This window comes from Carex rostrata, chromosome 2 (genome assembly GCF_964058835.1).
Source record: "Carex rostrata chromosome 2, lpCarRost1.2, whole genome shotgun sequence".
Lineage (NCBI taxonomy): Eukaryota > Viridiplantae > Streptophyta > Magnoliopsida > Poales > Cyperaceae > Carex > Carex rostrata.
In genome coordinates this window covers 9,923,860-9,937,854 of record NC_135919.1, presented here as the reverse complement: position 1 = coordinate 9,937,854, position 13,995 = coordinate 9,923,860, and the positions used below count along the sequence as shown (strand labels likewise).

General features: G+C 37.4%; 2 protein-coding genes and 1 long non-coding RNA gene across 4 annotated transcripts; 2 read left to right on the top strand and 1 right to left on the bottom strand.

The window, feature by feature from the left end:
* Nucleotides 1-636: 636 nt before the first annotated feature.
* Nucleotides 637-1,241, top strand: LOC144568209 (uncharacterized). Its single transcript, XR_013515611.1, has 3 exons — nucleotides 637-764; nucleotides 844-1,013; nucleotides 1,098-1,241. It is a non-coding gene; the product is annotated as an uncharacterized LOC144568209 (long non-coding RNA).
* Nucleotides 1,242-1,467: 226 nt separating this feature from the next.
* On the bottom strand, nucleotides 1,468-3,057 carry LOC144547673 (uncharacterized). The gene is made up of 2 exons (XM_078296370.1): nucleotides 2,702-3,057; nucleotides 1,468-2,374 (listed from the first exon to the last, which is right to left on the bottom strand). The coding sequence occupies exons 1-2, from the start codon at nucleotides 3,055-3,057 to the stop codon at nucleotides 1,468-1,470; spliced, it is 1,263 nt and encodes a 420-aa protein (XP_078152496.1).
* Nucleotides 3,058-7,003: 3,946 nt separating this feature from the next.
* LOC144573736 (ubiquitin-conjugating enzyme E2 7) lies at nucleotides 7,004-11,216 on the top strand. 2 transcript variants are annotated; one of them, XM_078323488.1, is made up of 6 exons: nucleotides 7,004-7,205; nucleotides 7,328-7,430; nucleotides 9,448-9,545; nucleotides 9,787-9,887; nucleotides 10,154-10,231; nucleotides 10,878-11,216. In XM_078323488.1, the coding sequence occupies exons 1-6, from the start codon at nucleotides 7,151-7,153 to the stop codon at nucleotides 10,953-10,955; spliced, it is 513 nt and encodes a 170-aa protein (XP_078179614.1). In that variant the 5' UTR covers nucleotides 7,004-7,150; the 3' UTR covers nucleotides 10,956-11,216. The 2 variants fall into 2 exon arrangements, with proteins under 2 accessions (XP_078179614.1, XP_078179616.1); XM_078323490.1 differs by having other exon boundaries at nucleotides 7,044-7,205; nucleotides 10,688-11,216.
* Nucleotides 11,217-13,995: the final 2,779 nt, after the last annotated feature.

Genomic DNA, 13,995 nt, shown 5'->3' with positions numbered 1-13,995 from the left:
GAAATTTAATTTGAAATCCTAATAAGACCAAAATAAATACAGCATGACATCTATGGGATCTGGACCGTCTTCTAGTAGGGATGTACCTTCTTCCAGTAGAGGTGCACCAGTACCCACTCCATATGAGATGTCATAGTATGTCGATGCGGCATTGACATCTGTGGTCCCCGGTATCCGGCACCGCACTGATCGGGTATCAGACTTTCTCTGGTACCCGAATGCGGAGCACCGTATCTTGGAGGCTGCCACTGGAGTAAGTTTTATATTATTAATAAAATTATAATTTTATTTCAAATTTTATTAATAATTTTTTTTTAATTTAGGGACTAGATACAGTTACAGTACGCCACAACAAAATGTGGCTTAAGTACCAGAAGGCCTATGCAGGGACGTTGCGTGGCATGGGATTGTACCAGCTATCCCAGATGGCCGAGGAGATTGCCGATCCGGGATTGTGCTCTGGGCTCATTGAGCGATGGCGTCCCGAGACCCACTCATTTCATCTCCCCCACGCTGAGATGACAGTCACCCTACAGGATGTGAGTTGTCTATGGGGCATGACCATTGTCGGGGAGCCTGTGACGGGCGTCGAGTATGGAGATTTCAGATCCTTGTGAGAGGACCTGCTGGGGATACCGCATGCTGCTTTGCAGAAAGAGAAGAAGAGAGGCTCCAAGACACAGATCTCCCCAGGTATCATCAGCTTGGCAAAGCTGAGAACCGCCTTCAAGGAGTTTCCAGCTGCTAGTAGTCGTCCCCCTCAGGTATGTAAATTTTATCTTATTTACTTATACAAAATTTCAGTTTTCTTCTAACTAATATTTTAATTAAAATAAATAACAGGCCACCATTGATCAGCACTTGCGTGCATACATTTTGGAGATGATCACAGTCAAATTGTTCCCTGATTCGCACGGAGATCAGGTACGGCTGTGCTATCTCCCATTGCTGGCTGATTTGCCCAATGCGAGCAAGTACAATTGGGGGGCTGCGACTCTCGCATGCTTGTATAGGTGTGTGACTTGAAATTATTGTTTACAAATTTCAATATGAAAAATATCATCACTACACCGGTTGTTGACACTAACATTGTACAGGGGTCTTAATCAAGCATGTCTGAAGAAGAACAAGACATTTATTGGACCATGCATGTTGTTGCAGCATTGGTCCTGGGCGCATCTGATTGTTGGCCGTCCGACAATCACTTGCAAGACAGATGTGCCAGATTGGGGCAGACCCGAGCCAGACACATGCCCTGCATATGCGCATATGTGGAGCTATCCGAAGACCTATATCGGGGCAGGTCATGGCGGGACTCTCGGCATCAATCACTGGAGACAGGAGATCGAGCATCTCAGGGATGAACCAGAGTATGTTACATGGCAGCCCTACAGAGAATATGTAAGTTCTTATTTTATTTAAAATTTGATCTAATTGCGCTTTTGCCCTCCTTTGAGCAAACCATTGCTAACATTTGTAAAACGTGTCCTCAATTATTGCTGCTACCGGCAACCTACGAGAAGATCTAAAAACATTATTGAGCGACTCGGACCCGTTCGTCGTCGTAATTCCCCAACGGAAACCCCCATCCAACGCCTGGAATATCTTCCATGGTTTAGGACATTCGTTCTCATCTTGATCTAGATACTTACCCACACCGTCCAACCAATTCAGAGCCCGATCACATACATCTCCCATTGCTTGCATTCCTTGCTCATATCTCCTCATCTTTCTCTTCGCCACACATATCCTGAAGTACTTGATTGCTTCTTCATTGCAATGATTCTTTTTCATATTTTCTGCTATGTGAGTAGCACAAAGACGGTGAACGCACTCATCCTCATCTTCCTCATTCCATCCCAGATCATCCTGTCGAAACACCTTTTTTATGCCCTTACCCCTATCAGTGATGACACACACAAACCTGGAGCGAATTACATTGTGCCTCAACCATTGCATGAACCATGCACAATCTTCAAAATTCTCTGTATCTACCAATGAAAAAGCCAACGGGAGGAGCTGATTTTCTGCATCGTACCCGGTTGCAATCAACATTTTACCTTTGTACCGGCCTGCTAAGAAACAGGCATCAACAGTGATGACAGGTCTCAGGTGTTGGAAAGCCTCTATGCATGGTCCAAATGCCCAAGCCGCCCTATTAAAGTACCTGTAAGGTCCAGGCTCACCAGTTGGATATGAGGTAACATCAAACAATGTACCTGGATTTTTTCGCTTAATTGCCTCCAATAAGGGGACTATAAGCGCATATGACCCCTCCCAACTACCAAATTGGCGGGCAATTGCCAACTCCCTTCCACGCCACAATTTATTATACGCTGGTACCTGACCGTTGTACGTTTGTGCACAAGCTATTCTGACAGAAGTGATACTTAAATCTACGTCATTTCTCATGTGCGCCGAGATGCAATCGGCAACCATAGCAGCGGTCAACTGTGCATGATCTATTCTTGTGGCATCCGCATGACAAACATGTTTTGTTGGGCACTTGGATACTTTCCATTGTGTACCAAAACCAGTGACCCTTGCATTAATGTACCAACCACATCTGGGGTCCTTGCACTTGAACCTAATCCGTTGTTTGTCACTGTGCGTATTCTTAATCTCTTTATTACAAAGAATGTGAAACTTGTAAATTGCAGCTTTCATTTCCTCCTTTGAATCATAGGTTTGTCCCTCTGACAATTCATTTTCAAACTCTGCATGTCTACCAAATAACCCCACATTTGCTTCCTGAAAACCTGACAGGTCATTGAAAGCTGCAATCGGGTGCTCAACCCCGCGACCCATTAACCGAAACCCTTTATCAACCTTGAATTTTTTTGTCTGCCCGAGCACAGGCCTCGTATCTGCTGTGTCACTGTGATCGCTCATGCAATCAGGATCAACATCCCCCCAATTTTCCTCTGCCTCTTGTATTTCCGGATCCACCGTCTCCTCAGTTTCCTCCGGATCACAAGGCTGGGCTCGAGATCGATGGGAGTGCTGACTATTAGACGGTCGGTTCCTCTGAACTGGGGCTTGACTACTCTCAGGCATGTCAATCGGCAAAGGGATTCGGGACCGACGGGAGGGCCGACTAGTAGACCGTCGGCCCTCCTGAACTGGGGCATTACTACTTTCAGGCATGTCAATCTGGAAAGGGGGTTGGGACACTGGACTTGAGGAGGTTGAGGCATTAGCCCGAATAGCACCCTGGATTAACCTTGCAAGGGGGTTAGGACGCTGGACTCGGTTAATCTCCACAAAGAGTTCAATTATCTTGTATCCACCCCCAGAAAAACTAATTGTCTGGTTGTACAGTACCTGCCAGACTCCATCATTCTGAATAGGAAAAAGTTGGAACCAAGTTTGGCCTGAACCAGTGGGCATGTTAATTTTGGCCTGAATATCAAGGTCATATCGATCCTGATTCAATCCGAGGTTCTGAGAAATAATTGATTTCAGAACCAACAAATCAGTACCCGAGATTACAGGTATCACATAAACATGCCCGATACTGTAATAAACCCCATTAGGGCCTGTTAAAATCTCACCACCAGTGTAAATAGATACCATAACAGCCATTTGGTATGAGTATAAGAAAACCTAAAATTAAAAATTAATTAAATTAATTATAAATACTAAATTTTTTTTTAAAAAGAAAGAAAATAAAATACTTACAGCTGAAGCGGCACTAGTGGCATATGACCTCTGTGCGTCAAATGAATCTCTCTCTGCTTCTTTGCTATCTGGTTATATAAAATGAATTTCAGGGTGCCCTCTACCCCGGGAAGCGGCCCTGGCCGCTACCCCCCAAAGCGGCCAGCCCGCTGGGCCTAAAGCCGGCCCAATATAGTGACCGATTCCCACCAGAGCGGCCACGTTCAGCCTACCCGCTTCGCGCCAAAGCGGCCATGCTATTTTTGTTAAATCCAGCCACCGATGGTGTTTTGGTTTATTTATTTTCTTAAAATGGTATATTTAAAAATTTCGGGTTTTTGTCCAGAGCCGAAATATATCTCCTCCTCAAATCTAAACTTTTGGTAATCAATTAAATGGGCCGAATCAGCCAGCCATGCAATCCAATCGAAATACAACTTCTATTGGAAACAAATATGCACCAGGTGAATGCCTTAGTTGACCAGCCAAATAAATGCCTTAATTGAATTTGGTAAGAATTGATGCAGCCATAAATTACGAAATCTCTTAATTAGTTGAATTCAAAGATTTATCTTCTCCATTTATTTCTCCATTCGGCTTGATATTCTTGATCTTTTGTGCACATGTAAATCGCGCGGTTTCGTGCTCCAATTCTGCAATAATTAATAACTTGCGCAGTATCTTGTGTCTCAACTAACATTAATTAAAATTAAATAAAATGCAACAAAACATGACAATTTGGATAAATTTTGGGGTCAACTGTGTGTCTATTATGCATTAAATTATGGTTCATCACTAATACAACACTCCAATTAAAGGTGTTTGGAGCACTCGAGTTAGGGGTGTAAACGGTCGGATACGGATCAGATAGTGGCCTTACCGTATCCGTATCCGTTATAATTTTTCGGATACGGATACGGATACGGATAGTCTCGGATACGAATACGGATCGGATATCGGACGGATACGGATATTTTTCATAATTAGCTTGTAAGTTATAAAACACATATTATATTATTAAAATATTAATCACTAATTATGTCATAGTGTTATATTGTTCATCAAAATATATATCTATATGCAATTTAATAAATTATTCGTCCAATATGTAATTTAAAAAATCAATTTTAGAACATATATCACATTTGTTGTGGTTTAAAAATGTAAACGGTCGGATACGGATAGTTAAAGGTCTTACCGTATCCGTATCCGTTATAATTTTTCGGATACGGATACGGATACGGATAGTCTCGGATACGGATACGGATACGGATACGGATAGTCTCGGATACGGATACGAATACGGATAGTCTCGGATACGGATACGGCTAGTCTCGGATACGGATCGGATAATTTTAGTACTTTTCCGGATTCGGATCCGGACAAAATCGGATATTATCCGATCCGTTTACACCCCTAACTCGAGTAGTGTCTCCAGATAGCAAGATAATTGGGCATTTACAATCCTTATACAACATTCCAATTGAAGATGTCCGGTGCACTCTCGTAACGAGATAAATGACTCGGAAGATGAGGAAGAGGAGCTCCATCAAGTGCGACTTCTGTATCCTTAGATGATTTCTCCACTACTTGACATTTAATGGTTGTACCCCTCTCTCTAAGTAACTCTCTAACCTAACCTAACAATGAGTGTTGCTAGCTACGACTATGCAGAACTTGAACACATTTAACACACGAAAATCCTATCTAAAATGGGTATTTATAATCTTCCTATAGGAGTGGGAGTAATGAAGAACATGGGGTTTATGGTCCACCCATGATTCGTCAGTAATTATCTAAAAATAGCGTGGCATGTCAGCAAGGCAGGCCTTTTATAAGTCCCAGCCTATCATCCGTGCGACCTATGGGCTATGCTGCTCACATCATCGAGAAAGTAGAATACAACTAAAAGAAGACGAAAGATTAGTAAAAGAAAATGACAAACAATTAGTAAACAATGTAATACAACTAAAAGAAAACGAAATACAACCAGTAGTTGATGGAAAACAACCAGCAGAACATGAACAACAACAAAGTAGAATATATTAAGCCCTTAGAGTTATAAAAAGGTATTACTTTGTTTAAGTTTATGGACACGCATCTTGTTGTTTATCTGTATCATAATTTACTCATCATATATTCACGTTTAGATTAAAGTGTTGTATGAATTTTTATCTTATCTGTGATTTTATTTCTTTATTGCTATTATCCATAAGGTTTTTCCGTTATTTATCTACCTTAATAGATAAAAATGACATATATATAGATAAAATTAATACTTAAGATTGTGTTTTTATCGAAGATAGTGAGGAAAATAAAAAAGTTTCTTTACCGAAGATATACCTCCACCACGATTTGATCACTTGTAATTGTCTGCTTGGTTAATTTGTTATTTTATTTTGCTTCGATTTTTTTTTTCAATATAGTAAAACTAAATTTGCACAGTATATGATATACTTATTTATTTACTATCTTAATTTTGCCGACAATATACCTCCACCACCATAATATCCCTTTTTATTTAATTTCTTAATATCTCTTCAACATGCAAAAAAAGAAAAACAAGGAGAAGAAAAGAAAGAGAGGCCATCACCTGCTGTTCCTGTTAGGGACCCAGCTGTTTTCATTTATACCGAGTTAAAAGAAAAATATAGATTTGATTTGGCAAAGACGCCAAGTTGACCAAACGAATACGGGTCAGAGTTGATCAGTTGACCCCTTTTGTTATCTTTTATTATCATACCTCGGTCAGAAATATTCGAACAGTTCCAATTCCATGCTTTAAATTTCACAATTTTCGCCACCTAAAAATTCCCACCGTAAAATATTAGTTGCATAAAGGTTGAATTTTCGCCTCAAAAAAATAAAGGTTGAATTTGAGGTATGCCCCCCATAAAAAACTCAAAATTGAGTATTTATTTTTCTAAAATTCACAATACATATTTATCCTTCTATACTTTAAAAATTCTAACTTGTAATGTATATAGTGGTATTTAAGCATATGTTAGTGTATGCATCAAAAATAGAGAAATAAAATATTTATCTTCAAAACTGATTAGTTTAAGATGAAATATTTTTATTCACATACTACATATTTTTATTTTTAACAGAATATAAATTGAATATTTTATAAATTAAAAATAAGTTTTAATACAAAAGTCAATTATTAGATAAATTTATAAGTTTTTGAAATTTAAAAGAGAAAATATTATATTACTAGAAGCGAATACGTAATTTCGAGGTTTTGAGGGTCTACATGAAATTCCACCTTGCAAAAATTACCATTTTCGTAATTAATCTCGTCGACTCCTTCCGAGTTTTACCGCTTCTTTCCCTTGTTCTTTTCTCTAATCTCGAAACGCACCTTCAATCCCATCCTATATATACGCAATCGTGTCGGCTTCTCTTCTCTCTCTCGCTTCGTTGTCTACTAGCCCCTCTTTCTCTCTCTCTAGAACCTTCGGCCGATCTCTCAATTTTCAATCCATTAATGGCCGCAGCAACGACGAGTCAAGCAAGCCTCTTGCTTCAGAAGCAGCTCAAAGGTACCTCCTGATCTGATCCATTTTTTTCTTCTAATTAATTCTAGGGTTTGATTGTTTCGAGAATTCGTGCGGGGGGAATAGGTTTGTTGAATTGAATTGAATTTTTTTTATGTTATGATCAGATCTAACGAAGAATCCAGTTGACGGCTTCTCAGCTGGATTGGTCGATGATTGCAACGTATTTGAATGGCAGGTTACTATAATCGGACCTCCTGAAACGCTTTAGTGAGTATATCTGTTCAACTCTCTTGTTTTAACTGTATTTTTTGCCTGTTATTAGATCAAATTTTGTGAGTTTGTACCTTTTCTTGCTCAATGGTGGAATGACATAGATATAACATATTGAGATGCTTCCTTTAAAAAAAAGTAACTTATTGAGATTCTCAGACTAGTTAGAAAGATGCTGAATTATCTGTAATTCGGCTCTAAAGTGGTAACCCTAAAATTGAAGACCCCTTTGCACTGTACTGAATGTTAGCTTTGCTATATCCTTGAGTTTGTTTATATTTCTTGGATGTCTAGAGGAAGTCAAGAAAATTTATGGTTCCTTTTTGGTTAAGAGGTTATTCTTTTTTTAATCTAGTAATGCTGAACTTTTTAAATCAGGCCCAATTTAAGCATAATGCTGGGCCGAATGACAATCCTTTTTATTTTATTCTCTCATAGAAGTGGCCAAACTTTTTTAGGAGATAAATCGTCATCTTAAGTTCCTGTGTTTACTTGTGAGCATGTCAAGTTTTAAGATCATGCACCTTTGTTGCTTAAATGTAGAGGAACTGATATAACATTTCTATATATCATGTTCCTACTTAAAAAGTCGCTGTCTGATTTGTACTTTGTTTGCGAAGTGGTTATCCCAAGAGTTACAGTTGCCATTTTCATTGTTTTTTGACAGTTCTTTTTTAAATTCTTCTATACCATATATGCTAGTGTTTTGCTAGGTACCGGTGTAATTTTACATTTGGTACATACGTAGAGAGCAAAGGAGGATATTTAGGCCTCCTTCGCTTTCCTTTTGGTTAAGAGATTATTGTTGAAAGTTTTCTTTCAGAAATATATATGGGTAGCAGTGAATGATTATCATTAGAAGTATATCTTGGGATTGACAGACATAAAGTTCAGTAAAAAAGAATAGAGATATAAAACTAGGAAGAGTAGAACTGGGGTGTTCTTAAGTTCACCAAGCTCCTTTGTGAACTCAACTTTAAAACCTATTGGATTGACTTCAAATGACAAATCCAAACTGTTGAAATCCATCTACCTTACAAGTGATGCGTCTACAAGATTTTTTTTTCTTAAACTTACGAATAAAGTCGAGCCGTCAAAATTAGAAGGTTTATAAATTAATTTTAATGCATTTTTTTTTGGACGTTATTTTACCCCTTTCTATACAAAATTAGTTCGAAAATTTGAATTTTTCGCATGTAGGCACATCACTCGTAAGGTAGGTGGGTTTCAATGGTTTGAATTTGTCGTTTGAAGCCAATCCAAGATGTTTTAGAGTTGAGTTCACAAAGAGGCTTGGTGAACTTAAGAACACTGTAGTTCTGCTCTTTAGCCTAATTGTAGCGGAACAAGTAGTTCAAGTTAGAATCGTGATTCCTGTCCTTGATTTCTGTATGTTTGTCGTCGTGCCTCTCCAATTGGAAGATGCAAGAAATAAAAAGTTTATTATGCACACATTTTCTAAAAAGGTTTTATGTACACAAGGACTGGTTGAGTTGTACTGATGGATTATTTTGGTGTATTCTATTTTTGGGAGAATTCAAGGTTTGGTCCCTTAAATTTCTTAGAAAACTAAATCGGTCCTAAACTTATTTGCATTAAAGTGGTCCTTAAATTTTTTTGAGAAAAATCAAGTTGGTCCCTAGACTTGAGTTGCACCAAATTAGTCCCTTAACTTTTGAGAAAACAAACTTAAATTGATCCTTCGACTTCTCTGAAATTATTCAAATTAATCCATCTATCTATTTTTTTAGACTTGGAAGTAGGGGTTCATGGACTAACTTTGGTTCATATCAAAATTTAGGGACCAGCTTTGCCACTGCTTGGAAGAATCATTTTGGTTCATATAGAAGTTTAGGGACCAGCTTTGTCAGCCTTCTGAAATTCAATTAGTGCAAATGACAAATTCAGGGACTGATTTGGTTTCTTTGAGAAAACTTAAGAGACCAAAATCTGAATTTTCCCTTTATTTTTTCCAAATACCTCCCTGCTATTCTAACTTGTAATCATTACGCAGTGATGGAGGCTACTTTAATGCAATCATGACATTTCCAGCCAATTATCCCAACAGCCCTCCCACAGTTAGATTCACCTCTGAGATGTGGCATCCAAATGGTTAGTTGTGCGGAAAATTGTACTATGGTACCTAATGTTGACCTGTACTTACCTGAACTGGAGACAGTTTTGCCTGAATTCATATGATGATTTCAGCAATTTATTTAACATTTAGCATAACTCCTGTATGAGGTTCTTTTCCTGATATTTATACCAGTATGTGTGTGCTATTTTGATAAGTCTTAAAAAGAGCTCAGTTTCATTCTGTTGTAATATTTATATAACTTTGATATATAAACAGTGTATCCTGATGGGCGAGTTTGTATTTCAATTCTTCATCCACCTGGTGATGACCCCAACGGTTATGAACTAGCCAGTGAGCGCTGGACACCTGTCCACACGGTACTAAAGACTCTTCTGTGTGGAACTTCTTTTTGTTTTAAGTGTTAGGCAACCGCATTCCTGCTTCATGTGTGTTTATTTATAAATTGGGAAACTTTTAATTGCTGTTTTGATTACCATTTGACCAAAGAACAACAAACAGAAAAATAAAAAAAATAATATTTAGGGTGTTGGGTGAGGAAGCCATTTTTTTTTTATTTCATCTTCAATGTTTGTTGTTTTGTTCGGATAGTTATACATTTTGTAATGATTTGCTAAAAATTCAGGTAGAGAGCATTGTTCTAAGCATTATATCTATGCTATCAAGCCCAAACGACGAGTCTCCAGCTAATATTGAGGCTGCTGTAAGTTCAAATAATACGTTGTACTATTATGTTCTCTTTTATGGTCTGTGCTTTTTTTTATTTCAAGGTTAATTGTTTGTTGTGCATTTTCAAGTTTAATAGGCCAGGTTCCATGCCCATTTGGTAAAATTGTCAACCTCAACATGCCTGTGAGTGTCTATGTGACTGTGTGACTGGTTGCTTGCAGGACACATATCGGGAGTACTTATATCAACCCTTTAAATAAAATGAACAATAAACAAATAGCTTAAATATTACTTTTGTTCCAATTTCACCATCTTGATCTTGACAGGCATTTTCAAGTAAAATATGGTGAAAAACATGGAGTGTTATATGGAGTTAATCGATATTTTTGTTAGAATATTACAATAACGTATTTGAGATTAAGCCTAGAGTAAGAATTTATTCACTTTTGAAATGAGAAATTATGGTAAAATAACAAAATGCTAAATGCAGTTGTTGGGGCACCATTTGTGAAGCTATACTATATGTTCTTGTATTGTGGCTAAACTTTAGCATATATATACATGTCCTGTACAACGTGGACAAAATGCCATTTTCCCTTATGTCTACCACAGTATTTTTTTTAGCAAGTTGATGTCAATGTTTGATGTATTATAGACTAATGTGGCACTTGTTTATGCAGAAGGAGTGGAGAGAGAGGAGAGAGGACTTCAAAAAGAGGGTGAGGCGTCTTGTTAGACGATCTCAGGAAATGCTCTGAGAGGAACTTATAATAAAAGGTTTCCCAACTAAATACATGCATATGTGCACATCAGATGGGTACTGGTTCTATGGTAACCTTTTTAACCATTGTCAACTAAAATTGGGACCTAGGTCATCTCATGTCTTGTTGTTGTTTTGTACTGCCAGTTTCTTACTTTTGTACTGTCATGAACGACTTCATATTTGATGGATTGGTTTTGTGGAACCTCAAGAGTGTGTTACTCGAACAGTTGGTTTATGAAATTAGTTTGGAGGTATATCTTACAGTTTGCTACTTGAACCTTGCTCTCCTTTCTTATTTTTCTTGGTGGGTTATTGGTACAAAAATTCATAATGATATGAATAAGCTGTAAGTCTTAACTTATGTTTAGCACTGCCCAATTATATTTTTGCATTGCTGTAAGATTGCATCTGCTGGTGTATTTGTCAAGACTCGAGACAAATACGGAAATAACTTTCTGATAGCCAGATTTATGCAAGAACTTCATATTAGCTATGGAACCATTTAGATAAGATCTGTTATTCTTTTCAGAGAAAAAGAGTGGGACAGTTATATTGACAGTTTCCTTAGCTATGGGCTGTATTCAGGGGATGCGGCCACTATTTATGCTCCGTATCCCTTAGATGCGGTCTCTAGAAAGATAACCGCATCTAGGGGATGCGGCTGTATCAAAATTTGAATTTTTCAGAAAACGTAGTTGTTTGAATTTTTTTTTTTTTTTTTGGATATAGTATTTTTAAAAATTTCGGGCTCTAGACAGGTCAGATTTGAATTTCCTAATTTTTTGCTCCTGGCGTGATTCCAGCTCATATACTATTGGTTAAGACTTGAGACCCAAAACTCTAGCCACTATACTGGGCTATTTTATGTGATGTATACTAATAATTATAGTATTTAATTTAAATTTTAGTTAAGCCTTTAATTTTTTGTGCTAGTTTGGTTTAAGTTATGATTATGATTAATTTAAATACTATAATTAAAAGAGGAGGGTGGGTTCAAATGTCTCATTGTGTTTGTGCCTCCAATCATGCTCTAAATTCTTATTTTTATTTCCAAAGTCCAAATAGTCGATTTGAATAGTTCAATATGATCTCCATATTAAAATGTGCTTAATGATCAAATTTTATAGTCTTTTTGAAAACTTTTCGCAATTATTTTAGATAGGTATAAAATCATTGTTTTTCAAAATATTATGAACCATCCAATAGCAACGATTTTGCCCCTATCTAAAAAAATAGTGAAAAGTTTCCAAAAAAATTTAAAATGTAGTCTCCAAACACATTTTAATATGGAGATCATATTGAACTGTTCAAATCGACTATTTGGACTTTGAAAACGGAGATAAAGATGTGGGATATATATCCCGATTTTTTTAAAAATACCCAAAACAAAAAATAAATAATTTAAAATACCCAGGTTTCGGACAAAATTTTAAAAATGCCCAAACCGCCTCAAAATTCGGCGGTCCGGAATTATAATTCCGAACCACCAATAAATTCGGCGGTCCGGATTTTTTTTTTTTTTTTTTTTTTTTTTTTTTTTGCAAATCAAATTGTTTTATATATTCAGATTTTTTGCAATAAAATGTACCTCTGAATTTCTTAGCAAAACAACTTGAAAAATCATGAAAATATACCGACATGTAGTCTCGACATCCTAGAACAGCACTGCCAAGTTTCATGTAGAATCTCTGAACAGAACATGAGATATAAGCTCGTAAAAATAGCCCCAACTGATTAATGTTTCATCCGGGGTCCAACTTTGCACTTCTGGTTTCCTTGGTAAAAAATCTCCAAAAATCATGAAAATTTACCGACATATAATCTTGACATCCTAGAACAGCACTGCCAAGTTTCATGCAGAATTTCTGAACAAAACGTGAGATATAAGCTCACAAAAATAGCCCCAACCGATGAATGTTTCTTCCGGGGTCGAACTTTGCACCTCTGGTTTCCTTAGAAAATCATCTCCAAAAATCATGAAAATTTACCGACATACAGTATCAACATCCTAGAACAGCACTGCCAAGTTTTATTCAGAATCTCTGAACAAAACGTGAGATATAAGCTCGCAAAAATAGCCCCAACCGATAAATTTTTCTTCTGGGGTTTAACTTTGTGGTTATTTCTATTAGTGTTTTTTTGTTCTTATTTTTGTTGTTATACTATTTTATTTTAGTGTTATTTTTGAAGTATTTTTGTGTTCTTATTTTTTTAGTGTTTTTTTTTCAAAATTGTTTAATATTTTTTTATTGTACGAATACTATCATAAAACATAGTTTAACCCAAAACTAAAACTAAAACATAATAAAACATAAAACATAATAAGCTAACCATAATAAGCTAACTAAAAACACAAACATAAAACATAATAAAATATAAAATACTACATAATAAAACTATAAAAAAAAACCCACGAGCTCTAAAACATAATAAAACTAACTAAAAATAAAACAAAAAAAACTAAGTGCTCAACGATACTGCGAAGGTGTATATCGGTCAGTTGGTTGGCCCCTGTTCTCTCTGGTGAAAACCCGAGCCTGATGCCAATCATTCCACTGTACTTCTCCTTCCTGCGCCACGCGAGCTGGTGTGATCTCCTCCATGGGCTCAGCCTCTCTGCTCATCATGAGTGCTGTACCCCATGGATCATCGGCGGTGTGGGTAGCTGGCGGTGGCGGGGGGTATGGAACAAGGATGCCGCAAGCTGGGAACCATAGTCAGGCTGAGTCCCGCTACCAGAGGCCTCCCAATCATGAGACCTCTCCGGATACGGCTGACGCGGTGTCGGGGAGGCGGCTGTGTCCAACCTCCGACATGTAGGGGAGGCCCCTGCAACTGCATCTCACCAACCTCCGACATCTGCCACAAGTTCTCACTCATGCTCGCTGCTCTGTTGTAGTGGTCCAGGTAATACGTACTCCAATCTCTATCGTTATGATTACCGTGGGTCACCCTGTAATTATTATTTTAGATTCAATTTAAAGGCAACAACTAATATTAAGTACAAAATGCAAGAAAAACATAACTTGTACGTA